Genomic DNA, 27,893 nt, shown 5'->3' with positions numbered 1-27,893 from the left:
TTGTCTGTCGTTGTCGTCGTTTTGTCGTAAACTTTTCACATTTTCATTTTTTTCTCCAGAACTACTTGGCCAATTTCAACCAAACTTGGCACACAGTATTCTTGGGTGAAGGGGATTCAAGTTTGTTAAAATGAAGGGCCACGCCTTCTTCCAAGGGGACATAATTGCGAATTCATGAAAAATTTATGGCATCTTTCAAAAATCTTCTTCTCAAGAACCACTGTGTTAGAAAATATGAAACTTATGTGGAAGCATCCTCAGGTAGTGTAGATTCAAGTTTGTTCAAATCATTATTCCCAGGGGTAGGATGGGGCCTCAGTGGGCAATCAATGTTTTACATAGGAATACATAGGGAGCATCTTTAAAAACCTTCTTCTCAAGAACAGCAAAGCCTTGATTGGTTATATTTACATGGAAGCATCCTCAGGTAGTATAGATTCAAGTTTGTTCAAATCATTACCCCCAGGGGTAGGATGGGACCTCAGTGGGCAATCAATGTTTTACATAGGAATACATAGGGAGCATCTTTAAAAACCTTCTTCTCAAGAACAGCAAAGCCTTGATTGGTCATATTTACATGGAAGCATCCTCAGGTAGTGTAGATTCAAGTTTGTTCAAATCATTATTCCCCGGGGTAGGGTGGGGCCACAGTGGGAGATCAAAGTTTTACATAAGAATACATAGGGAAAATCTTTTTTTTTAAAAAAAAACTTCTTCTCAAGAACAACAAAGCTATGATTGGTCATATTTATATTGAAGCATCCTCAGGTAGTGTAGATTCAAGTTTGTTCAAATCATGACCCCTGGGGGTAGGGTGGGGTCACAGTGGGCTATCAAAGTTTACATAGGAATATATGGGGAAAATATTCAAAAATCTTCTTCTCAAGAACAGCAAAGCTATGATTGGTCATATTTATATGGAAGCATTCTCAGGTGATGTAGATTCAATTTTCTTCAAATCATGACCCCTGGAGGTAGGGTAGGACCACAATGGACGATCAAAGTTTTACATACATGTAGGAGTATATAAGAAAAAAATCAAAAAATCTTCTCAAGAACAACAAAGCTATGATTGGTCATATTTATATGGAAGCATCCTCTGGTGGTGTAGATTCAAATTGATCAAATCATGACCCCCGGGGTAGGGTGGGGCCTCAATGGACGATCAAACTTTTACATAGGAATATTTAGGAGAAGTCTTAAAAAATCTTCTTCTCAAGAACAGTAAAGCCATGATTGGTCATATTTATATGGAAGCATCCTCAAATAGTGTATACTAGTATTCAAGTTTGATCAAATCATGACCCCCGGGGGTAGATAGGGGCCACAATGAAAGTTTAAACTTGTAGGAAAAAAGGCACAGTTAGTCAAAAAAAAAATATGTAAGCATCCTTAGTTAGTGTAGATTCAAATTTGTTCAAATCATACCCCCTCCCTTTTAGGGGTAGGTCGGGACCACTTATGCATTTAAGCATTGCAATACTAAACTGATTCTTGCTTTTTTCCTAGCCACAGTGCTCATGTGAGCGATGTGGCCCCTGGGCCTCTTGTTATTACTTGCTTCCGTATATACTTTTAATTACTCTGCAAATTCCAGGGGGGGGGGGTCCGGACCCCCTCGCCCTCGCCCCCCCCCCTTGATCCGCGCATGATATGTATCTACACATAACTTTATTGAGTTCCCTGTGGACGGATCGGTTGCAAACGCTATGTGCTCCTTGTCATGATCGGGTAAACGAACAAAACAATATAAAATCATAGACAATTCAGTTTAAAATGATGGCCTAAATTTCTATGAAAGGCGTCAGTCAACAATCGAGTTAGCAATAGATTGTACTGTTTTGCAAACAACAAGGTCAGTAATAGTACCGACCATAGAATTTGCGAAATGTTGACTTTAAACGAGAATGTTGATATCCTTGTATCATCAACTAATTTGTCATAAGCCTGTCTCATGTTCAAAAAATTTTCAGGACTACGTAGAACATGCTCTTGCGTGTCGAATCAACTGGGAGACATAAACTCCAAGTGCTAGTGATACATGTACATGTAATGATTTACTCGCTGATTCTAAATACGTTTTAAATAATGTACCGTGTTTAAAAGAATATAACATTTATAAGAATTTTTATTTCTGCCAGTCATATGAACCATTGTTATAGTTGATTAAATCCCAACATTTGTTTGATTTTTGTAATTTCAACGACTGTTTGAGAAGAAATTCACATTTTATAGCATAAATCGATATTAAAATACGATCATTGTGTAGTTTTTATTTTAAATTGGGAAGAAGCTTGAAATCATTACAGAGCATCGTCCTACATTTAAGCTATATTTAACGAATATCGCCCTTCACACATATGCGTAACACAAATTTTTAAAATTTTTAATATAGGGCCATCATTAAAAATATCTTTGTTTCCCCTAACCCGACCCTAAAATTTCAAGCTGAGTAGGTAGGTAGGTAAATTATTTTTTTTTTCTGACAGCATGCAGTTTTGAAAATACATTCTGAAAATTGAATAATATCTCTATAAATAAGAAAGAACAAAGGAAACCGATTTTTAAACCGAATATCATACAAATGAAATTTAAAAGCAACATGTATGGTAAATTAATTCACAAATACTATTCATTTGAACTTGTGAAATACCTCAGGCCAGCGTAAATTTTTTGAAATTGAATTTTTACAAAAAGACAAGATTCGCAAATACTCAACCATCGGCCATCCGAGTATATTTTTTTTTTCAAACCTACTATCATCTTCGAGTGCTTACAGACATAAAATGTCAAGGGCCTTGCGTGGCGAAGTAATTCTAGTGTTTCGTTTTGGAGTCACGGCGTAATTCGGGAGCTTATTCTAAGTCACATGTCCCGACGTGGGGCGTGGAAACTAGTCAGTCAAATGAGACCGTAAAAAACGTAGTGCCATGCAGTGTCACAGTATACATGTAGATGTTGGCACGATAAAGATTCCTTATTGATGCTTTATGATCAATGGCCATAAGTGCCGAGAAAAAGTCTAAATTAGGAGCCCTCCGCCAGGCAGGTGTTGTCGAACCAGCAATTTTTAAAGGTATTTTAAAGCAAAGAAACAACCTATTTTCAAGGGCCCAACTAAAGAAAAGATAAATACACTGGACGTCTCAGGAAGCCGTACCATAAGCCAACTTTAAAGATTTCAACACTATTTGAAAAGAGAGTATCTGTATAAACAATATTTAATTCAACCAAACCATATCTAAAATGATTAAAGTTTCATATATCTAATGTTATAGTCACGAAGTTTACCCCATAAATAAAAGGAATGAAGAAACGACATCCGAATCATATTCATCAAGATGAAATAATTATACAAAGATATATTTGCAAATCATATGGTCCTATATAGTAAAAATAGAAACATACATGAAGTGTTTTTTAGATCGAAACGAATGAAATGGAGTGAAATTTATTGATATGCATATACAAATTGGGCCCCTCTTCTGCTCATGAGGCAGGCTTTGTCATGCTTACTACGTAAGTTAATTTTAGCAGACACATTTGTAAATACCATCTTAACAATCCTTAGTCATGGTATATGGAATTCACGAAATGTTTCAAGAGTGTAGGATTCTAATAAGTTAAAGATGTATATTAAGATTGATACATCGCCGTTGTTTTACAACACTTGTTCGTGGGCGCCAAATGAGAGTAAAACAAAAGCCGCCGTTCTGATAAAAAACGAATTTTGATAAATTGTGTTTTATAAAGTTGATAAACAATAAAAATAAATATTTGAATAATCTTATTAAAAAAACTTTTCAGTCGGCATGATTTAAGCGGGTCGGTCGCGTTAGGGGAAACAAACCTATTTTTTATTTTGGCCTAGTTATCGAATTTTTGTATTTGCCCATGTGTATGCTGAAATGTTATTGCAGCTTTGATGAAATGACGTATATATAATATGATTATGTTATGATTTTTTTAATATCAAGAACTATATAATTATGCTATTATGTGTAATGGTACAAAAACAGTGTTTATTTAGGTTTATCGAATATTGCTTCCCTTTTGTTATAAATCCAGAGGTTACAGATTTCAATGAATTTACGTGTTAGTATTTATTCACAAATACATAAGAGAACAATACTGTTTTCCATCGTTCAACTTGACCTACACTCAAGGAGTAAGTATGCTTCTTAATTAAAAGTGGAATATTTTAACAAAAACATTAAAAGACATGATAAATCTCATAAAATATTTACGTTACCGATATTTACGTTACCATAATACCGCCAATGTTTTAATTTTAAATTAAAATTAAATTCTAAAGTTGTTTGAACAGCTTTGCAGTTAAAACTTAATGAAATGCATTGATCGTTTTCTTCCACTGGCATTTTTTGGGGGACAAAAGTGCAGAGATAATTAATTTTTACTTATTTTTTTTCAACTAAATTATTCACAAACAGAATTGTCATTTAAAAACTAAATGTTTCCATTTTGAGAAATTTGTTCATTTTGTAAAGTTTCAAGTGCAATATTTTTTACGCTACAGTTCGTAATGTTAATATGAAACAAAACTGTTTGTGCTTATAAAAGTTTGTACTGTGTATTTTGTTGCTTGTTTGATCTGATAGTTTCGAAAGCCTATAGAAGGGTCAAATTAGGAAAAAAAGGAAAGAGTCTTAATAACTAGATAAAAAGTCGTTATTACGAGATAAGAAGTTGTTATTAACGACTTTTAATATACAAGTAAGGGATGTTGTTGACGATAGAAAAGTTGAAGTCACCACGTTATCATAAATCATGTCATATCTTATGCTATATATATACGTTCACAAAACGTGTAATCTGTCCGAAATGATTTAATTAATAATTTATACAATTTACTCTGAAGACCTATACTTAATAAAGGGACGACCATTTGATTCGGGGGGGGGGGGGGGGGGAATCAAGGACAGATTATTTATTTTTAAGATGATCAAAGACATATTATTTATTTTCCTCTTCTCTGAAAAAAAGTTTGACAAGCAAAAAAATAAAAAAAATAAAAAAAATAAAAAAACCCTCTTATTTCATGGTTTCATGGGGAGGGTGTGTGTAGGGGGTGGGGGTTACAACTTGTCAATGACAGATTATTATTTTCTTGCCGGTCGTTATTATTTATTTTCGACATTTTCGAGGACAGATTATTTATTTCCAATATCTGCCAGCCCCCCCCCCCCCCCCCCAATTCAGATTCAAATGGCCATCCCAAAAAAGGCCTGATCTTTGCGAACCTGGTGATTTTTAAATGACATACTCGTTTAATTACTCAATTTTATAGAATAGCTGTAGAAAAGGTTTTAATGTTTGATTACTGTTTAAAGATTTTTCAATCGGGTTCACGCTTAACTTTCAAAAGGTCACATGACGCCAATATGGCGAGTTCCATTGGAAGAGTTTCCAGTATTTTCAGGTCGGGATTATTCAACGGAAAAGTGGCCATTGTGACTGGTGGCAGCACTGGCATTGGGCAGGCAATAACCCAGGAGCTCTTACATTTAGGTTTATTGATTATATTTATGCGATACGTTACGTTAACAGCTGGTTAAATTTCGTTATTTGGTTACCAGTAACGATTGGGTTTGTTGTTATGTCTTGCACGCTACTTACGTGTTCAAATTTCCAAATGTTCTTGGTTGTTGTTTAATTTGTATTTCTGAGCTTTTCAAATAAGTGGTAACAAAATTTCCAAAATATGAATGGAACAGGTACAGAGATGTCAAAAACAACAACACCCTATTTTCTTAGTTTCAGTATCCGAATCAAGTGCCTTCTATTGTTGCTGACTTAGTAATAAAGTAAATAAAATCAGCTAAACGAAATTATTGTAGAAGCATGCCTTCAAGAAAATTCTCTATAAAGTATTTAAGCAATACATGTTGATTTAAAGGATTTTTTTTCCTAAAAATAAACAATATGAAAATTGAAAAATTCATGATTTGTAACTAAGAAAACAACACATGGTTAGTTTGGATGTTAAAATTTCATTTAAAAGTAAATTATTGTTTAATTTATTATTTTAACTTGTTATATTTATACTAAATATTGATTACATACTCAATCTGAATCGACAAAATATTGAAAATTTTGATTTAGACGCATTTGTTTACACATGCACTTTCATTTTCTCTGACTTGCACTGGCTCATGTTCAAATCTAGGTCACTGTTTCAAATTGGAAATACTGTGGAAAATATAATCACGCAAATATTGCAAAAATACAACACAGGCCTAGGGGTAGAATATTCATCCTTTTATTGTATTTATCTAATAAGATTTTTTTTAAACCTTTTACTATATTTTTCTAGAATATTTAATTAAGAAACTATTCGATACTGGCAAATATTTGTTACCGGTAAAATGACTGTAATTTAGGTAAATAATCAAATATATACTATAGAAATTTCATGTTCAGGATGCAAAGTAATGATAGCATCAAGGAATGTGGAGAGACTTGCTTCAGCAACAGTAGACATTAAGAAAAATATTCCAAAGGAAAGTCCAGCAGAAATAAGCAATATCCAATGTAACATTCGGAAAGAAGATCAGGTAGGGTTTCACTTGAACTATATTCTTAGATTTGTCTGTACATATAGTAGGCGAGCGGTAAATCTAGTACTGCTGTCTCCCCACTCCCAACTCTCTTGCTTTTCTATTGATATCCATTTATTGATATACATGTATTCTTCATTCTGCTGTACAGAATCACTTCATATACTTGTCAGGCACATTTTCTACATTGAAATGCATTCACACATACAATAAATATGTGAACAATGTTACATATAATATAATAAATCAAGAATTTTTGATTTCTGACTCCCATTTGTTCTGAATTGCAAATTTTTATTTATATTTTTCATTTCACCCAAAATAATTGCTTCCAACTACTTAGGCATATTTGCTACGTTAAAGTTAGTTCCCACATACATAAATATATCATCAGTGTTATATATGTTAATGACATCTGTCCAAAGGCGGTGAAATCTAGTATTAAATTTTAAATGTAGAAACCAAACATGGATGTACCGATCCATCAAACTGCTCAATTAGGCTCATAAATGCCACCATTCATAATATTTTTGATATTTTTATGTCCATGTGAATTTAGTTCAACATACAGTCAAACCTCGTTATCTCGAACTCAAGGGACCGTGAAAATACTTTGAGATATCCGAGCATTTGAGATATCTAGGGTATAATACTTAAGGAATAAGCAGTTGGGACTTCAAAACGATTCGACATATCCATGGTATTCGAGATATCTGTGTTCGAGATACCAAAGTTCAACTGTAGTTAACATGCCTGAAAAGTTTGAACCAAATCTGTTAAGCGATGTGGAGAATGTCAACAAAAAATATTAATCCAAAAGAGTTGGGTGTCGACAGTCTAGATTTACCACCTGCCCATGCAGTAGTTTTTTCATATTATTCACTAAGAGTGGTGATTAATTACATTTGTACTTTGATGTACAATCTTAATTATAAGATTTGCCAAACTCTGCCTTTCAGGTTGAAAAAATGGTTTCAGAAACTTTGTCAAGGTTTGGTAAAATTGACTTCCTTGTAAACAATGGAGGGGGGCAGTTTCCAGGACCTGCTTCTTCTTTTAGTCTTAAGGGCTGGAATGCTGTTATAGAGACAAACCTTACAGGAACATTTTTATGTTGCAGAGAAGGTATGCAACAGCTACTCCTCCTAGACTTAGTGTTTATTTTACATTTGTTTATAAATGAATAATTATATTTTAAATTATTGTGACAATTTATTATAACCATGATAGCCTTGCTTTTTTCCCAAAATATATCATTTATTATATTATGAGTGATTGTGTATGTAATGGAGATTTGATAGGTAGATCAGTGGTATTGTGTAGTTGTTTATTACCAAGAATCATACAATTCGTGAGGTTTAAAGTATCAGGGTATAAACATAAATCAATTTGTACAATATAATTGAATATACATGTATATATACATGTAATTTAAACTATAAGAAATGGAAGAATACTTAATGCCCCCACAATATAAGCTAGTTACAAATTATTCAAGGGCCTGTGAAAACCCAAGTCTCAAAGGTCATTTGACAAGATTAAGATCATTGGATAGAAAATGCAAAATTCTTTTGTTAATGTGTTGATTATTTTAATTCAGGAAAGAAAAAATAGTTCAAAGTTGGTGAAAAGAAATCCTTTCTTGAGCTTGGATGTGACATAACAGTAGCTTATATGGAAATATAATACTCTTCAGACCATCAAGGTTGTTAAAAATACAGCACTTGCCACATCAATGTTTAAACATTGCGAAATTTTTCAGTGTATAACCAGTGGATGTGCCAGCATGGTGGTGTTATTATTAACATTATTGCTGATATGTGGAGGGGATTCCCTATGATGAGGTAATTTAGCCAAAATTTACTTCCTTGACGAAGCCTATGCTATACCCCTGGCATTGGCATCAGCATCCATGTTAAATTTTTTGGAGCATGTTCATTCCCAAATAACTATAAGCCCTACATTTTCCAGATGAGTGACCAGGTTAAAGTTTTTGGACCAAGTCCATTCCCAAGTCACTATAAACCCTACCTGGACCATACTTGCATATGGATGACACATTTAGGGATGGACACTACCAGATTTGCTTCAGGTGCTGGATCCTACATTTTCCGGATGAGTGAACAGGTATAAGTTTTCGGAGCAGACCATTTCCCAAGAAACTATAAGTCTTCATTATACCAGACTTGAGGGTATGATCCCTCTAGGGATATACACTACCTGACCTTCTTCAGATGCTGGATCTAATAACCTACACTTTCCAGCTGCATGAGTGAACAGGTCTAAGTTTTTCAAGCAGGTCGTTTCCCAAGAAACTATAAGCATTCCTTATAACAAACTTGAGGGGATGATGCCTCTAGGGATGTACACTTAACCCGTTCTGCTTCAGATGCTGGATCTGACCTACATTTTCCAGATGAGTGAATATAGCCCCTGTCTGAAACAAACTTGCATGGATGAAGCATCTAGGGATGAACACTGCCAAACTTGTTTTGGAAGCTGTATCTGACCTACATTTTCCAGATGAGTGAATATTAGCTCTACCTGAAACAAAAAAGTGTGGATGATGCTTCCAGGGATGAACACTAGATGCTGAATCTGACCCATTTTCTGGAAGAGTGAACAAATTAAAGATAGCAATAGGTCACTCAGGTGGGGCTATATAGATCCTATAGTGATGGTGAATTATTTCTTTGAAAATCTTCTTCTCTGCCCCTGGTTATTATTTAAACAAACTAAGTACATTGTTATGATACACAAGGATGCTTCTTCCAAAATTATGAAATTCATGGCCCCAGGGTCAGGGGTTCTGGTGCTAGGGTGGGGTTATATAGATCATATAGTGAAAGTGCATTATTTCTTTGAAAATCTTCTTCTCTACTCCTGGGTATTATTGAAACAAATTGAATACATAGTAATGATAAGCAAGGGTGACTCTACAAACTTGTGACATTCATAGCCCCAGAGCAGGGGTTCTGGTGCTAGGGCGGGGCTATATAGATCATATAGTGAAAGTGGCTATATAGATCATATAGTGAAAGTGCATTATTTCTTTGAAAATCTTCTTCTCTACTCCAGGGTATTATTGAAACAATTGAATACATAGTTATGATAAGCAAGGGTGACTTAATCAAAATTTTGAAATTCATGGCCCGAGGGTCAGGGGTTTTGGTGTTAGGTCGGGGCTATATAGATCATATAGTGAAAGTGCATTATTTCTTTGAAAGTCTTCTTCTTTACTCCTGGGTATTATTGAAACAAATTAAATACATAGTTATGATAAGCAAGGATGCCTCTTCCAAAATTGTGAATTTCATGGCCCCTGGATCAGGGGTTCTGATGTTAGGGCAGGGCTCTATTTAATATATAGTGAAAATGCATTAATGCTTTAAAAATCTTCTTCTCTGTCCCTGGGTATTATTTAAACAAACTAACTACATTGTTATAATAAGCAAGGATGCCTCTTCCAAAATTTTGAAATTCATGGCCCCAGGGACAGGGGTTCTGGTGCTAGGGTGGGGCTATATAGATCCTATAGTGAAGGTGAATTATTTCTTTGAAAATCTTCTTCTCTGCCCCTGGTTATTATTTAAACAAACTAAGTACATTGTTATGATACACAAGGATGCCTCTTCCAAAATTGTGAATTTCATGGCCCCAGGGTCAAGGGTTCTGGTGAAAAGGGAGGGGGGGGGGCTCTATTGATTATATAGTGAAAAAGCAAAATTTCTTTGAAAATATTCTTTTCTCTTCTGGTTAAAAAGCAAAGAAGCTAAGTATATAGTGATGATGTCCGAGAGTGCTTCTTCCAGAGTAGTGAATTGCATGACCCCTGGGTCAGATGTGCTGGTGTAAGGGTGGGGCTCTTGATAATATAGTGAAAATGCATTAATTCTATTAAATAATCCTGTCTGCTCCTTAGTGTTAAGCAGATAAACAAAGTGATTACTTATGATGAGCAAACTTCTGGTCCCAGGGTGAGAGGCTCTGGTGTTTCTCGGTGCGGAGGAGGGGCTCTATTGATTATATAGTGAATCTGTAGTAAAAATGCATTATTTCTTTAAAAATCTTCTCTGCACCAGGGCATATCAGGGGCAAAAAGAGTAAAAATTTTAATAAGGAAGGGTATTTTTACCAGATTTTTGAACATCTGAACCATTTGGTCAAGTGTTCTGGTCCTGGCCAGAGCTCTATTAATTTGTATTCTACTGAGAAGAGTTATTCCCCTTTGCCATTTACTTTTGATAATTAATCACTGTAAATAATGTACTTGAAAGGTTAATAGAATAAGAGAATTATGCAAGAATTTTTATTGTATAATACAAAAAGTACTTTCATAGTTTTAATGATCAGGTAGACTTGTAAGTAATAAATGAATAAAAGTGAGACAAAAATAATTTGTCTTGTTAAATGTTCATCAAAGACCAAGAGAAGCCAATGTAAGAGATTTCAACAAGGAATTAAAATAGTACAGAAGCACTGATAGTTTGTTAATATACTGTATGGTGAGAGTGATAAATGGGGAACAGATTAGAACCTAATTTATGAACTGTTAATGAATACTAGACTAATTAGTTTGTTGATCCTGATCACCCTATTTTTCTTGCTTTTGGGCAACAAAGCTTCACCTTTCAGTTCATTTTATACTTTATGGATTCTCTAAATTGTTGTATTGTACTCAGGTGACCATTAAGGCCCTTGGGCCTCTTGTTCTTTTTAAAGAGAAATTTATTTTTGAGTTATACATGTTTATTATATATTACTGTATAGCCATTAATTTGCCAAATTTTATTGAAGTCACACAGGAGCAGCACGGTCAGCAGTGGACAATCTGACCAAATCTTTGTCCTTGGAGTGGGCAGCCTCTGGGGTCAGGGTCAATGCTGTAGCTCCTGTAGGTACCATATTATAGAAATATCACATGATGAAAATGATTAAGAAAATTTTGAAGGAAAAAAATTAATAATCATTCTTATCTTTTCTAGAACATGTATCTTGGATTTCTTCAAAATTTAAGTTTCTTTTTTAGCAGCTTTGAAAGAATAACAATTTTACTAAACGTATTGAAATAATTTTCTGAGAGTGGCAATGTTAGCTCTATACAAAACTAATAGCAGCAATGTATAATGGAACATGATACATAAATTCCATAGTTATAAGTTTTGATATGCTATAAAAAATATTGTATTGCCTCGGACTAGAATGACACTCTGTTATCGGATAATGGACCACATGTGCCTTTCATCATTTTTTTCTTTGGACATAAAGTACAGTAATTGTGAAATAAAATTGTGTTATTATTTTTTTAATATTATATCTCTTGTAGGGTGTTGTATACTCCAAGACAGCAGCAGCTAATTATTGTACTGATGTATTTGGACATTCTATTCCTAATATACCAGCAAAACGTTTAGGGACACCAGCAGAAGTAAGTGTTAAGAAATCAAAATACTAAAACTATCATGTACAGCATACATGTACATGTACCAGTATCTTAAAAACAATTTTGTTATTAAGATTTGGGAGACTGATTTGTAACTCTGGATCTTGTAGATCTCAGCAGCAGTATGCTTCCTTCTCTCACCCGCTGCTGCTTTCATTTCTGGAGAATCTCTTAAAGTAGATGGCGCTGCCAGTTTATATCGTATAGGTTTAGAAATACCAGGTTGGTGAAAATTCAATCAGAAAACTGCTTAATACACCAATGCACAGGTTTATTTAAAATTATTAAAATATTTTTTAAAGAAATAATTTCTGAAGATTATGTTCTATATAGTTCATGGTATTATTTTAATGCTCCAGTAGTTTATAGTACATTTTACTGGTATTACCAGGTGAAATCTAAAGTATATTTAAGTGAAGAAATGTACCTTCAGCTCAACATTCACCCTAATCCAAAATCTTCAGTCTAAAGCATTTGATGAACACATTTTTATACACATAATATACTAGTCTAAATGTAAAAGACAAATACAATATACAGGAATTCCAGATTTCTGGTCTTTGTATATATTAACTAATGACTTCCATAGACCAAGATCACAGGCTGATTTTACTCTATATTTTTTGCAGAACACAAGAGTTTACCAGCATATGACTGGAAAACAGATGATCTGAAAAACACATCAAACAAACCAAAGTTACAATAGTTAAGAGAAGGCAAAGACAATATAATTTTTATCTGTGATAATTGGACTACATGCATTTATTGTATTATTTTCCAATGTTTATAAGATAATGGTTGTAGTACATGAATATTTCTAGATTGTTGCTTATCAAAGATATTTTTAAAAAAATGACTGATATTAGATTGCACTTAAAATCTTTAATACTCAAGATTTTATCATAGCAGCTCAGCAAAACATGCATGTCATTTATTTTCATCAAAATCAACAGGCATCAAAATCGAAATTTTATTAGGTTACTGATCATGAGTTACTTGAAACAAAATTCAAATCGATTGTTTATGGTTACTCATCTAATGCCGTCTTTGAAGTAAAACTTTCTTTGGTAAAGTGTGTACAATGACCTTGAACAGAGCTTCTGTCTTAATTAAAGGCCATTCATAACAGAATGCAGTAAAACTTGTTTATACATGTAGTGAAGTCTTGGGGACTTGTGAATTAATTAACTTTGATACATCCATATTTTGTACTCCATAAAACAAATTTGTATATTTAGCAAATTCGTAATCTTTACGAAAAATATCCACAAATTCGACAATCTCACAAATGTTGAAATTATTTGTCTATGAAATAGCATGCACACACGAAGGACAAAAAAAAATTCTTCATACTACTTTTTCTATATAAGTGGGTCTTCACTTCATTTTTTTTTTGAAAGCATATCTTCAATGTATGTTTAAGAAATATTCATTTTTTGGTTAAGGACGTTCCAAGTTTTTTTCTCTCTGTTTAGCATCCACCCATCCTTTAAAAACCTTCCTACCTATTTGCAAGAAACAAACAATTCAAAAAGTTAAACAGACTAGGATAGTCATAAAAATGACATCATTCAAAGGATTTTATTTCATTTATTTTTTTTTCTTGTAGAAAGATCTATTTTGCAAAATCAAGGTATCTTAAAATATACCAAATATGACATTTTGTTAACAAATATTTAGAGGAAATTGATAGAAATCAAAAATTTCAAATAGAATAATCAATTTCAGAACTCCTGATTTTGTTTTTTCTGATATGGGGTATCAAGATCAAGGGCCATGTGGACACTAAACATAGAAAAAACTTGGAATGGCCAAACAAAAATTTAATGCAAGGACCCACTCTAATAAATAAATAATCTGTCCCTTATTACCGGGTATCTTGGAAATATTTGTCCTTCACTGGCAAGAAAAATATTGCCCCCCTCCTTTCAAAATTAAATGGTCACCCCTTCGTTCATAAGTATGACCTCCGTTTTATTTTGATAAAACAGCATTGCCATATAATTACTAAAAATCTTTCTGGGAAATTCTTTCAAAACACTACTAAAGTTTTAATTTAATTTCACTAAAACTAAGTACAAGTTTTAAAAAACATAGGTAATCAAAGATTACGAAGCTCACCTCGACGAATGTTATCTTTAAGTAAGGCAAATTTCACAGCATATTCTTTTTTTAGTTAGTGTACATCCCAAGATGAATATCTATGCAAGTTTGGTTTAAGTTGGACTTATAGTTACTTGGAAATAGACCTGTTCATAAAATGTTTATCCTGTTTACTAATCAAGAAAATTTTGGTCAGTTCCAACATCCAAAGTAAGTCTGGAAGTTTTCATCCTTAGATGCACCATCTATGCAAGTTTAATCATAACAGGCCATAATGTTATATAGCTACTCCAAAAAATATCCTGGTCACTCATCTGGAAAATGTAGGTCAGATTCAGAATCCAAAGCAAGTATGGAAGTGACCATCCTTAGCTCAGGTACATCATCCATGCTAATTTGGTTAAAATATGGCTAAAATTCACTCATGTGGGAAATCTAGGTGGAATCCAGCATCCGAAGCAGGTTGGATAGCATACATCCCAAGATGCATCATCCATGCAAGTTTGGTCCAGGTAGAGCTTATAGTTACTTGGGAATGAACCTGCTCCAAAAGCTTTAACCTGGTCATTCATCTGGAAAATGTAGGTCAGATCCAGCATCCGAAGCAAGTGTGGTAGTGTCTATCCTTAGATGCATCATCCATGCAAGTTTAGTCCAGGTAGGGCTTATAGTTACTTGGGAATGGACCTGCTCCAAAAACTTTAACCTGGTCACTCACCTTGAAAATCTAGGTCAGATCCAGCATATGTAGCAAGTGTGGTGGTGTCTATCCCTAGATGCATCATCCATGCAAGTCTGGTCAAGGTAGGGCTTATAGTTTCTTGGGAATGGACCTGCTCCAAAAACTTTAACCTGGTCACTCATCTGGAATACCTAGGTCAAATCCAGCATCCAAAGCAAGTGTGGTAGTTTCCATCCCTAGATGCATCATCCATGCAAGTTTGGTCCAAGTAAGGCTAATAGTTACTTGGGTATGGACCTGCTCCAAAAATTTTAACCTGGTCATTCATCTGGAAAATCTAGGTCAGATCCAGCATCCGAAGCAAGTGTGGTAGTGTCCATCCTTAGATGCATCATCCATGCAAGTTTAGTCCAGGTAGGGCTTATATTTACTTGGGAATGGACCTGCTCCAAAAACTTTAACCTGGTCACTCAACTGGATAATGTAGGTCAGATCCAGCATCCAAAGCAAGTGTGGTAGTGTCCATCCCTAGATGCATCATCCATGCAAGTTTGATCCAGGTAGGGCTTATAGTTTCTTGGGAATGGACTTGCTCCTAAAACTTTAACCGGGACGCCGACGCCGGGGGTATAGCATAAGCTCATCATCATCGAGGTAAGCTAAAAATCAGGATTCATGAAACTTAATAAAGAATGTCTTAAGTCCAGATTGCACTTTTCACTTCCTTGTACAAACCAGTAGGCCTAGTGCAGTATGTTAAGCAGATATTTTGGTTTAATTTTGAAATTAAAAATTGTGTCATAAAATTTTGAAATATATTAAGTATTTGTTTTTGGTTTTCTTTTGAAATGCTTATACATTACCTACAACCTTGATGGACATTAAGGGGTAAAGGAAAATCTCAGACTAATAAATATTCTGGTAATTCATGTGCATCCACAGATGCTACATCACTACAAGTTTCGACTGGGTAGAACTTGTAATTACTTGGTAAATAATGAACTTGCTTCAAACTTTTTTTATATATATAATCCAATGTAAAACTTTTTCTGCGAATGTGGCCCCAACCTACCCCTTTGGGCCATGATTTGAACAAAATTGAATATGTGCTACTTGCAATTGATGATGTTTGCATATCAACATCACTAAACATGGCCCTGTTGTTCTTTTATACATTTTTTCAAATATATGCCCATGTGAAACTTCGTTCCTATTGTAGCCCTGTTCTTACACCTAGGACCATGATTTACACAATCTTTCAATATGTGATGCTTGCATATTAATATTACTAATCATGGCCCTGCTGTTCTGCAAAAAAAGCTCTCAATTTTTTTCCCAGTTATTCTTTTGCAACTTTGATCCCCCATTACGGCCTTGCCCTACTTCAGGAAGCAATCACTTGCATAAAATTGATTCTTAACTTTACAGAAAGCTTTTCATCATTTCTAGCCAAGTGTTTCTCTCAAGATGACCCCAACAATTTTTCAGTTTCTTAATTATCTCCCGTTGAAAAAGGATGTAGCCCTTTATTTGAACTTGAATCCCCTTCACCCAAGGATGGCAAGTTTGGTTGAATCTGGCTCTGTGGTTCTAAAAGTTGTAAATGTGACAGGCACCAAATACCATTGGTCAAAAAAGGTGTGGGGGGGAGGGGGGGGGGGACTGCCAGATGTGCCCCCAAGTATCCATTATAATTCAAAACAAAACAATATTTAAATATTCTATTTAATTTTGTCTTAGATTAGTTTTGGTGGGTAATAATTTACAACCTATTTACAAAAGTGTACTAGGACAATGATGATAATACTAAACATTAATATCTTGAATCAAAGTAATCAAACAATACTCCATTTGATATTTGTCTATCAAACAACTAAAATAAAATCCACTTGTATCAAGTCCTACTCATAACAATTTAATGTATATTCTGTTGCAATTTTCTTATCTGCACCAAAAAATTAAAGTAAGAGCAATAATATATGTAAGTACATATATGTTGTACATACACAGAGAAAGCATATTTAAAACATAATTAAAACATACAGGATTGCACTGTAATGTCTTGTATTTACAAATTTGTTAAAATCAATTTTTCTATGCATGTCATAAGACCGTAGCTAGAAAGTAGACAATAGTTCTAAATAAGACAAATCATTCATGTTAAAATACTTGATAGGAAGATACAATGAATTTCATTTTATGCATTAACAATGCAAAGTTTTATGCATGAACAATGGTAAGAAAAAGAACTTTGATTCAGTCATCTGCGGGACTCCTGGATGGAGATTTGTCATTCTGCTGCCCATTTCTTGGTGGAGATCCACTCCCTGATTTACTCTGTGGTGACCTACTTCTTGACTTGCTTGGTGACCTAGATCTTGACCTTTTACTGGATCGTCGTGGGCTGACAGAACTTGATCTTCGTCGTCTCTGTCTGCTGTGAGATCTACTCCGACTGCGTCTTCTTCTGTCTCGAGAACGAGATCTCGACCTATATGTAAATAAAATTTGTTCTCATTATGTGCCTCTTTCATTTTTCATTCCTGATGCATAAAATATTCAATTTCTATTGAAACAATCTAGTTTATTAAAGCTAGTGACATTTATTGACAGGCATGTTAATGGAATTCTTTTACTGTAGACTTGCCTTCTACGTCGTGGTGATGGCGATCTGTACCGTCCTCCTCTTGGTCCACTCCTTCTATCATACCTGTCCATGTAGTCCCTTGAACTTCGTCCCGATCTGTAGCCATCATCATATGCAGAACTCTGGAAGACACACAAGATACATCTTAGCAACTCCATCAAAAGAAAATGTATTTCATTCAGAACAAGCTGAAGTGCAGCTTAAAAAAATACGTTTTGAGAAAAAACAAGACTGTTTTTAAAAAACTACATTAAAGCTACTTTATGTGTACTTATTGAAGTAAGCTTCATATTTTAGTGGCTTAGGGGCAGACAATGATGTGCTAATTCTTGAATTCTGCTAAGATTTCATTTTTAAATACAATACACAGCTTGGACATATGTAGTGCTAATTGAAAATTACGGAACAACTCTATACCCAGTGATTATTTCCTCTTTAAATAAAAAAAATGGACCTACTCTTGGGGCCAATGATCTCCTCGGAGCTCCTTTGGCTCTTTCCACTATAATACTGGAACCACAGATCTCTCTTCCATTCTCATACCGAACTGCATCCTGATTAAAGACAAAACAAAACCTTCACAGTTAACAAACACAAGAAATACCATTGAAATGTAACAGACATGTACACAGTTCTATATTTACACTTAAGAAAAATTTGAAAGCATGTTTAAGGAGATGTGCTTCAAAACATAAAGATGAGGACAAATACCAAGAGAAAAGTGAAAATATATACCTGCTCACTGTTCAGAATAAACATGCATACATATACCAGAATATTACTCTGACATGAAAACAAAATAATAAGCAGATGGTTATTAACTTTGACAGTATACCCTTGAACTCTGTAGTCAGTTGTGGTATAGAATGGTTACAATGGCAATTGGTTAAATTGGCAACATGGTTTGGCTAACAATGGCTCTGTGTCATGGCAAAATTTGGACCCTGGGTCACAGCAAGTCATGGTCGACAGTGAGAGAAATTGTTGTCGAAGCACATGACAGCAGCTATTTTTTTCAGAATTTCAGAATTTGGCTTTTGTTTTTACAGAGTTTTGATGAATGGACTCATGGATGGAAGGGAATGGATTCGTGGCCACCCGGGTTTGGAATGGGGTCACGAAGATGGTGGAATGGTTTGGATTGGGCATGGTGGCTTTTGCTGCAAGATGTACATAGGATATTTCAACTCCATGATTAGAACTCTGTTTGATATACTGAACAGAATCTCAGCTGAAAAATTCTTTTAAAAATCATGTTTGGACATATTAACCTTCAGTCTTTCCTTAAGACTAATAAAAAAAATTAATTTATAAAAGAAAAAAAAATCAGTGAAAATTTATTCCACTTTTCACTCATTTTCTAAATTTTGCCAGTATTAAATTATAACCATAATGTTAACTAATGCTATTGGTATAAATAGTGGATTTTCAATATCCTGTGCTCATGCTGATTAAAAATTGAATTGAGGCAATAGATTCTTTAAGATGGAATATAATGTAAATAACAAGGATATGCACTTAAAATTAACTATTTGTGTGCTAAAATATTATGTATATTAATTTATTGAAAAAATTAAAGCTTAAAGATAAAAAAAAAAAATCTTATTTAAAAAAATATACCTCATGGAAAAGATTGAAATTAATATATAACAAATCTTACATGTAAGATACTACATGTATTAGAAAACCAATATGTTGAGTGAACACATAATCATTGCTTTCCCTTTGTTTTAATACTGGTATCTGAATACAGCCCAGTCCAACAACATATAGTCTGAGATTTTTTTTTTTTTTACCCATTTTTATAACATACTTCTTAATGAACTACCACAGATACAAATCTTTCACTGAAAAATGATATTTATACACATTTTCAGCTTGAATTTCATCTACTATTATTACATGAATTATTATTATTATATTGATTTATTATCATTAGGAGTAATTCCATTAAAATAATAAATTATTTATTAAACTCAGTTTAAAAAAAAATCAGCTCAAAAAAAAAGATTAATCTATGAGTCTTGCTTTTTCTCATAAATCACACATTTTCTATTTTAAAAGCAAAAATGATAGTCTATAACCTCAATTTATACAAAAAAGTAATGATAATTTTTCTGTGCATATTCTGCTTTTCCACACAACATTCATTGAAGAATCTATACATCAAGTTCAACTTTAAATAAACATGAACCATCATGATAATAATTTGCACTATCAAAATCTTCCTTCATAAACATGATACACAGACCGTTTCCCTATAAAACACAGTTGACAAACAAGTATATTCCTGATACACCAATTTTTCTGAGGAATGATCATCCTATCATGAAGTCTGACAATAAAGCCATTTATCACTTTCTGTGAACAGAAACCACAGTCTTATCAAAGAAACATGGCTGGTGGAGCAACCTTCTAAAATCACTTACAATAATGTGAGTCATAGATAAAAACTGTGATGTTTTCTCATGATTTTAATACTGACTTAACAATCTATGAATGCACACATCTCCACAAGCAACATGCTACATCATTTTAGAATATACTAAATTATTTATCGTATCCTTTTAGACTTCAGAAAAAATATGTTTACTATGTGTATTACATGCTTATAAAAAGTAAAGTTGGTAGGTAGGATTTTGGTTTTAGTTTTGGTTTGTTTTTTTTTTTTTTACATAAAGGCATAATTTTGAAATACTATATTTTAAAAAGTTTGAATCTCTCTACTTCTAGCCATATATGCATTTTTTTCAATCTACCAAACAGCTCTAAAAATTGCTACTAAAAAGTGACCACAGGTACTTGTGGGTAGGACCCTCCTTCTTTTATTTCACACACTGATGAGTGACATACTTTAATTTCTTCCTATCAGCCCTATGATACATTATAGTAATCTCATTTTTGAATCTCTCATTGTCCCATCAACTAATAAGTAAAGAAAAATTTAACAAGCTCCATCCAATCCAGTTTCTTTGATGGAACAGTAGAATTCTGTGTAGGGATAAAATATTATATTTCTCCTGAAATCGTTATTTACTTCTCTGTTTTTTTTTTTAAATGCACATATTTCAAACATTAACCTCTTCTTTACCTCAGCATCTCTGTGGTCTTCATAGTCAATGAATGCATATGCTGCAAGACATAATAAACATAAAAATAAGTGATCAGCCATTATAGTAATACTGCAAGAAATACTGAACTTTTTCACATTTATCATCATTTGCTCCATTCATCCAAATTATATAATAACAAAGTGTTAAAAATTCTTACAACAAAGTCAGGTATAAATATAAACTGAGTGTTGGTAAACCCACTAGGAGATGATATATTTTACAGTAAAGAGAGTTGATTAATGATAAAAACACAAAAGTATGAAAACTGTAAAGGCAATGAGTACATGAAAATTAAAATAATTATCATTAGAGCAAAGTACAATAACAGCGACTTTGCTTTAATGATTTTATAGCGAGCAGCGCGAAGCAAGCTCAATCTAACATGTAGAAACAGAGGAAATTCGGAATGAAATCTGTACATACGTCAGGCATATTTTCTGGTGCAACATTCCCAGAATTCCTTCGCTACCAGGGTTCAATGCGAAATTCTCACAAAACATACAAAAGACCAAGGATAATTATTCATCACTGAGAGATACGTTTACTTTTCTTTATTTTTGCAGAGAGCTTAAAAGAAGCAAAAAATAATTACATCTACTCTACAACGTTTATTAATGCACAAGATTTGTAGTCTCGTTCAACCAGACGCTCGGCTGTCTCCATAAATTCCGACGTTATGTGACGTCACAGCCTAGACTGTGTCTCGTGCAGTTTGACGTTTGAAGAGGCGGATCAATGTTACAAGTGCAAGCTGCTATAGCTTTTTGATGGTACAACTGCATTCGCCCCAACGGTCACACCATAAAACATATTAATGGCATTATAGATAAAATTTTTATGTACTTAGTAACTTACCCATCTCAGCCCCTGTAAAAAGATTGAAAACAAATCAGTGAATCTAGTGTTTTTTTAAGTCTTGACCAAAATTACAAACGTCATATAGATCAACATATGTATACACACTAGGTCTACTGTAGAGTCTACATGTTCTCATTGAAACAAACTAGCAATCTCCTACAGGTCCTGCACAATCTCTTGATTTAGCTATTCAGAATAGCTTAATTTAGCTATTTTATCACACTTTTTTCTTAAATGTTTTATTTTCTCACCATGCACAAAAAGTCGCACCTTGGTGCAGTGATAATATTCAACCTTGAACTCTTCTGGAAACAATGCATGTAAAAATCACTCATCAAATTGCGTCTCCCTAATAGACTTTGTACACAAAGTTCTAAAAGTTTTGGGGCTATATAAAGCAATTGATACAGTTACTTCTTCATTGAAATTATAAAAGAGGCCAATTATGGTCAACAAGATAATGGATTGGTAATAATTCAGTACAATGAGAAGCAATCATACTTATCCATGCCTCAATGCACACAAGGTGGTGTACAGTTACTCAAACAATGGAAATTCATCTTTTGCTTAAAAGAATTCAAATGCTGCAATGTTAGAACTATCTTTGATTTCAGTTGTTGTTTTGATAGCCCATAGTACATATATGAATAGTCTAATACTTGCGACTTTTTGTCTTTTTCTTACAAAAATTTTTTTCTGAAAAACTGCACATAAATAGCTTTATCAAGCTATTTTGAATAGCTTAATAAAGCTATATAGCTTTTTCAAGCTATATAGCTATAGTGTTAAATCTAAAGCAAACTAGCATGGCGCAGCGCCATGCCCTTTTCTCTCGGCGCCATGCCCTTTTTTCCAGCGCCATGCCCTTTTTTTGCAAAAATATATAAATATGCCTAGCAGAGGCAAGATGGACTAGCGGCTTTGTTTATTCAGTGCATGCTGATTAGCCCCTTTGTTTATTTAATGCACGCAAAGGTGTGAATTCAGGACAGGAAATCACTTCTCGCTTGAACGCACACAGCCACCTGGCCAGGTAACATGCCTCAGGCTGTTAGGGTATAAGAGATAACACGAGAAAATATCATTTGGTTGCATTGATTATGCAAGAATTAGCCCAATGTCAAAGATAGATTAATTTGTAAATTAAAATGTTACACATTTTAAATCAGGATCGTTTCTTTTAAAATTGAAAGTAGAAAAAACAGAGTTGATGAAGAAATGTGAAAAATAAATCTGCTGATGAATTAAGTCAACTTACAATGTACAGTACAAAAAAACCCCTGAATATTATGTGTGAAATGGGCTAGGAAACAACAAAGTATGAAGTTAGTTTCTTTCAACATGTTCAATGATTCTGTGTTCTACTTTTTGAGTTGACACCCAGAGGCTCAATGTTTCTAAGCCAGAAAAAAAGTTTTAACCAATTTATATATTATTTCAAGTTTAATTTTTTTGGTATAATCAGTTTTCACTTGATTTTGTTGATAGATTATTTTCAAAATAAAGAGAATGCCCTCTACATTTATTATCCAAGTAACCCCCCCCCCCCCTTTGCAATTTTGTTCTGTTATTTACCTCATATACAAATAACAATATTAAAGCAAAGGAAAAAAAAATCATACCCCAGACTAAAATAATTCTTGAGCAAGTGACAAAAAGATTCACACCTATTACTTTTTAAGCATAACCTTGATAACCATACTAATTTCTTGATTAAAAAATTTGAATTTCAATTTTGGCAATAATTTCCCTCTCAGTGTGTATTAAATGAATTAAGCTGACAGATTTATAAATTTTTCTTTTAGATACTTGTATAACTAAAGATTTCAGTATTAAATAATAATTTAAGTACATAAACATGATAAAGAAAATATTTATAATTTCAAAGACGTTAAAAAAGTGCCCTCATGAAAACTTGTCGCGGCGTAAAGTGCCCTTTTGATTATTGGATTACCATGCCCTTTTTAGGGTCTGGATTTAACACTAAGCTAAATCAAGAGATTGTGCTGGACCTGTCCTATGCAGAGTTATCGTTCGTTCATTTCTCAGACACCTCTGCAATGGGCTCGCATCAAGATTTTTGACATAACGTAAAAAACATAGCATTTTAAGGGTTATTTCAAATTAAACTAATAGTTTTATATCTATTTAGTAAATATCTATCTTTAAGGACTATCATTAGCTCAGACATTTAATTATAATGAATTAAAACAAACCCACTATTTCTCGTGCTTATCACTGTGATATACGCGAGCCAACGACAGAGGTGAATGTATGAGCCGATGGTAGAGAGTGACAAACTAGGTCACTTCATTGAAAGTATCAGCGCCATGTTTGATGTTACTGTGACCTAGAAAGGTATATCTAAATCACCCTAAAATTTGCATAAATTTCATTACCATATTTAATTTCACATCGTGTCATTCGACCATATGGTTCGAAAATGTCCTCAAGGTCTCGAACCCTCGTAGATTTGCTAAGTCTGCCTATGAAAAGAGAACCCTCATTTGCCCTTCTCGACATGCTTCTGTTGTTCTGATTTCCCAAAACACCCGGATGTAGAATAATAACAATTGAAACCGTGCTCTACGGGTTTTTTAAATCCGTATTTCATATTTCTTAAAATTCGGGTTTAAAATAAAGGCTGTCACTTTACGTCAGTGGTATGCAACGTTTCATTGAAAACTCAGTATATGACACTCTACAACTACACTAAACTCTAAAAGTGTTCAGTGTCATTGTCGTTATCCAAGTAATCCACGACTATATTATACATGTAAGTGCATGTAATCTATGTTTCACAAGTGTAAACTATACTTAACACCGAAAACAATCATTTGCGATTGCAAATCATAGTTTATCTGATAAATACGGTTTCACGATTTTTAAACTATGGTTTACAACTCTAAACTATAGTTAACATATTTTTAATTATAGTTTACGGTTGTAAACTATAATTTACAGATATTTAAAGCGCTGAATTCACAAAATTGTGATAAATATAGTTTTACAGCTGAGAAACACATTTTAACGCCAGAATCTCTGATTTTGTATTGGATATGCACAATTTTCTGTAAAACTATATTTCACGAATCTAAAGTATAGTTAATTTATACGAAAGCTTAGAAGGGTCAAATAAAGAAAATGAAAAAAAATAAATAAATAAAAGTCGTAGTAACTACTTTTTATTTCGTAATTACTAACTTTTTTTATCTCGTTATAACGACTTTCTTATGTCGTAATAACGACTTTTTATCTCGTAATAACGACTTTTTATCTCGTTATTACGACTTTCTTAAGTCGTACATGTAATAACGACTTTTCACCTCGTTATTACGACTTAACAAAGTCGTAATTTAACGACTTTTTATCTCGTAATTACGTAAGTCGTAATAACGACTTTCTTAAGTTGTAATAACGACTTTTTATCTCGTTAACGACTTTCTTAAGTCGTAATAACGACTTTCTTAAGTCGTAATAACGACTTTTTATCTCGTTATTACGACTTTCTTAAGTCGTAATAACGACTTTTCACCTCGTTGTCATTTAATTTCTATAAAATAATTGATTCTGATTGGATAAGAAATTCTTTTGATAACTGCATCAATAGAATTTGGAGTTCGCTTGCACTTAGCAGCCGGAACTACTTTGGCTGTCTTTACATGTATATTTCCCGCTTCCAGAAGTTCATGAAGGAACAATAAATACTTTTTTTTCTAATAGATATTTTCCTGAATTTTGAAACTTGTCTATTACGTTCCTGACTTATTTTCTACTTTCGTTTCTTTTTGAATTATCCCCCTTTGCTAAACAAATCAGATCGTCTGCATACAATACATGCATTAATCGGAAAGAATGAAAGAAATCAGCATACCTATGTTAAATATTTGACTTTGAGATAACTGGTATGAACAACAGAACTGTGAAGAAAAGTTTTATGCTACCAAAACGGGGAAATGTCGTTAATCTGTTTTTTGAATTCTTAGGAATTGAATGATCGAGAAAAACAACACTGCATGAATGAGAACGGAATTCTTTCAATGTTAAACAGTAGGCAACAGACTCTTTCAGATTTTACAGCATGGACAGGTTGTGATACGTATTTATATGTTCGGTTTGAAATTCAGATGAAGAGATGCGCAAATGAAATCCCAAATTTCTGTGACCTATAGAAAGAGTTGTTAGGATATCTGAGTAGCATCCCTTTAAATTTACGAACCTAGATAGCTTACCGGGGAAAATATACCCACTGGGATATAGCAAAAAATTAATTACACAACAGGTAAGTTTTTTGTGTAAAAGAACTGTTAATTATTGTTAGAAAAGGTTGGTAGTGACACGACAATATTTGAGAACGTTGTTTCTTCGTTAGGCCTATAGATCTACAGCCATTTTGAATTTCAGCAACATTGTTGTGATATATTCCTACGCACTGTTTTTGATGGGTAAATTTAATAGTAAACTGCAAGACAGTTTCATTTTATTATTTTAAAATCATAATTAAATGATAAGAAATGAAAGTAATATTTTTTTCTTTGACCGACGTATCAAAGAAAAAATTTGGACAGAAAACGTTTTCATCAATGCGCTACGCGCATTGATGACGTTTTCCGCCCAAATTTTTTCTTTGATACGTCGGTCAAAGAAAAAAATATTACATTCATTTCTTAAATTACGACTTAACAAAGTCGTAATTTAACGACTTTTTATCTCGTAATTACGTAAGTCGTAATAACGACTTTCTTAAGTCGTAATAACGACTTTTTATCTCGTAATTACGATTTTTTATCCCGTAATTACGACTTTCTTAAATCGTAATAACGACTTTTTTCTCGTTATTACGACTTTTTTTTTTTTTATTATTTTTTCATTTTGAACATTTTCCTTATTTGAACCTTCTAGGCTACGATGGTATAGAAGTATGGAAATGTATAATGGTGTCGTGTTGTTGAGTTGGAACGCTATTTTTTTTATTATGATATTGTTCAAAATGGTTGCTTCAAAGTTTGCAGATTTATCTATGACAAAAATCTCTAATGAAGGACACTTTTTTGACGTGTTTTGGACGATTTACACACTTTAATCCATTTAAGTCGAATTCATCAATGTCGCACTTAAATAATTCATATAAATTATACCGCTAAATTGAATATCAAAGACATTATTGCTATACGCATCGCAGACATTATTTCAGCGTATTACATGTATATATGACACATAGGCGTCGGAAGCAAATTTAATGAAAGGGGGGCTAAACCAACCAACCAAAAAAAAAAAACGTTTGGGGGCATATTTCAATGCCTATATTATATTTATCTTTGCGAAAGGGGGGGGGGCAACAAAGCTTTAACAGGGCAGTTAAACATTTTATTGGCAGATGACACTGATTTTATTTTGTCACTTTGAGGTAAAACACAACGGCACGAGGCGGTTATACGTTTCCGTAATATGGAAAGGTCAAATTAGGAAAACGAAGAAAAAAATCTTAAAAAGTCGTAATTACGAGATGAAAGTCGTTATTACGAGGTAAAAAGTCGTTATTACGACTTTTATAAAAAAAAATTTCATTTTCATTATTTAACCCTTTTAGGCTTTCGTAAGTTTACGATCAAAACTATAGTTAACAATAGTTTTGTCCGTAAATTATAGATAGGTTAATCCTAGTTACAGCATGACAAGATTTTGCTATAAAACGATTATTTTCATTGGTTGTTAAATATAGTATATATATATATTTCTTGTTGACATTTAAAATAAAAAATGTTCTATCATTTTAAAGCAAATCTAGTTGGAAATAAAAAGAAAAATGATAGGAAAATTTTTGAGTAAAATTAATTTTTTTATTTAAAAGCGAAAGATAGAGAAAAATGCATTTTGACGGTTTGTAATCAAATTTTCCTTCAACAGCAACGGAATAAATCACCCACATTTATCCTTGCCGTCTTTCCAACCTTTTGCGCTGATCAAACAAAAATGACTGAGCACTGCTGGTATCAAAAGAGTTGCTGAAAGCTTGACTTATAAATTTAAGATTATGAAGAATAGAAATTACTTCTCGTGATTGGTGCCGCGAAATTTTGAATTGAAAATTATCGTTAACAGTTAACCGGTGTTTTGATTCATAAACTACATCTAACAACTCTTAACTATAGTTTATGAGTGTGAATTATAGTTTATGACGATAAACTATGATTGGCAAATGTGAATCATAGTTAATCTCTCCAAGCTATAGTTTACGATCGTTAAGTATAGTTTACGTCTGTTAAATATAGTTTATATGAGTATTAATGACAGTTAACTATAGTTTACGACCGAAATCTATAATTAACGAAGGTAAAACATTGCTTATCTGATAAATATAGTTTCACAAGTTGTGAAACTATGATTAACAACTCTTATCTATGGTTAACGAATGTAAATTATAGTTTACAAATGAGAATCTATATTTATCAGCAAAATATATTGTTAA

At 33.2% G+C, this 27,893-nt stretch overlaps 2 protein-coding genes across 3 annotated transcripts; one reads left to right on the top strand and one right to left on the bottom strand.

Moving 5' to 3' along the window:
* The first annotated feature begins 5,380 nt into the window (after positions 1-5,380).
* LOC133191005 (peroxisomal trans-2-enoyl-CoA reductase-like) lies at positions 5,381-13,152 on the top strand. 2 transcript variants are annotated; one of them, XM_061326673.1, is made up of 8 exons: positions 5,381-5,529; positions 6,442-6,575; positions 7,538-7,703; positions 8,341-8,422; positions 11,376-11,472; positions 11,905-12,006; positions 12,132-12,243; positions 12,651-13,152. In XM_061326673.1, exons 1-8 carry the CDS (start codon positions 5,403-5,405, stop codon positions 12,725-12,727), a joined length of 897 nt encoding a protein of 298 aa, XP_061182657.1. In that variant the 5' UTR covers positions 5,381-5,402; the 3' UTR covers positions 12,728-13,152. The 2 variants fall into 2 exon arrangements, with proteins under 2 accessions (XP_061182657.1, XP_061182660.1); XM_061326676.1 differs by lacking the exon at positions 5,381-5,529 and adding an exon at positions 6,224-6,263.
* Positions 13,153-16,517: 3,365 nt separating this feature from the next.
* On the bottom strand, positions 16,518-23,964 carry LOC133190994 (probable splicing factor, arginine/serine-rich 3). Its single transcript, XM_061326663.1, has 6 exons — positions 23,824-23,964; positions 21,422-21,433; positions 20,545-20,585; positions 17,912-18,007; positions 17,454-17,575; positions 16,518-17,297 (listed from the first exon to the last, which is right to left on the bottom strand). The coding sequence occupies exons 1-6, from the start codon at positions 23,945-23,947 to the stop codon at positions 17,063-17,065; spliced, it is 630 nt and encodes a 209-aa protein (XP_061182647.1). The 5' UTR covers positions 23,948-23,964; the 3' UTR covers positions 16,518-17,062.
* Between the last annotated feature and the right edge of the window lie 3,929 nt (positions 23,965-27,893).

This window comes from Saccostrea echinata, unplaced genomic scaffold, assembly GCF_033153115.1.
Source record: "Saccostrea echinata isolate AGI-Se365-2 ecotype Australia unplaced genomic scaffold, CSIRO_AGI_Sech_v1 ptg000001l, whole genome shotgun sequence".
NCBI classification, from domain to species: Eukaryota; Metazoa; Mollusca; class Bivalvia; order Ostreida; family Ostreidae; genus Saccostrea; species Saccostrea echinata.
Note: the sequence above shows the minus strand (reverse complement) of the source record. Positions and strands in the feature narration are given on the sequence as shown.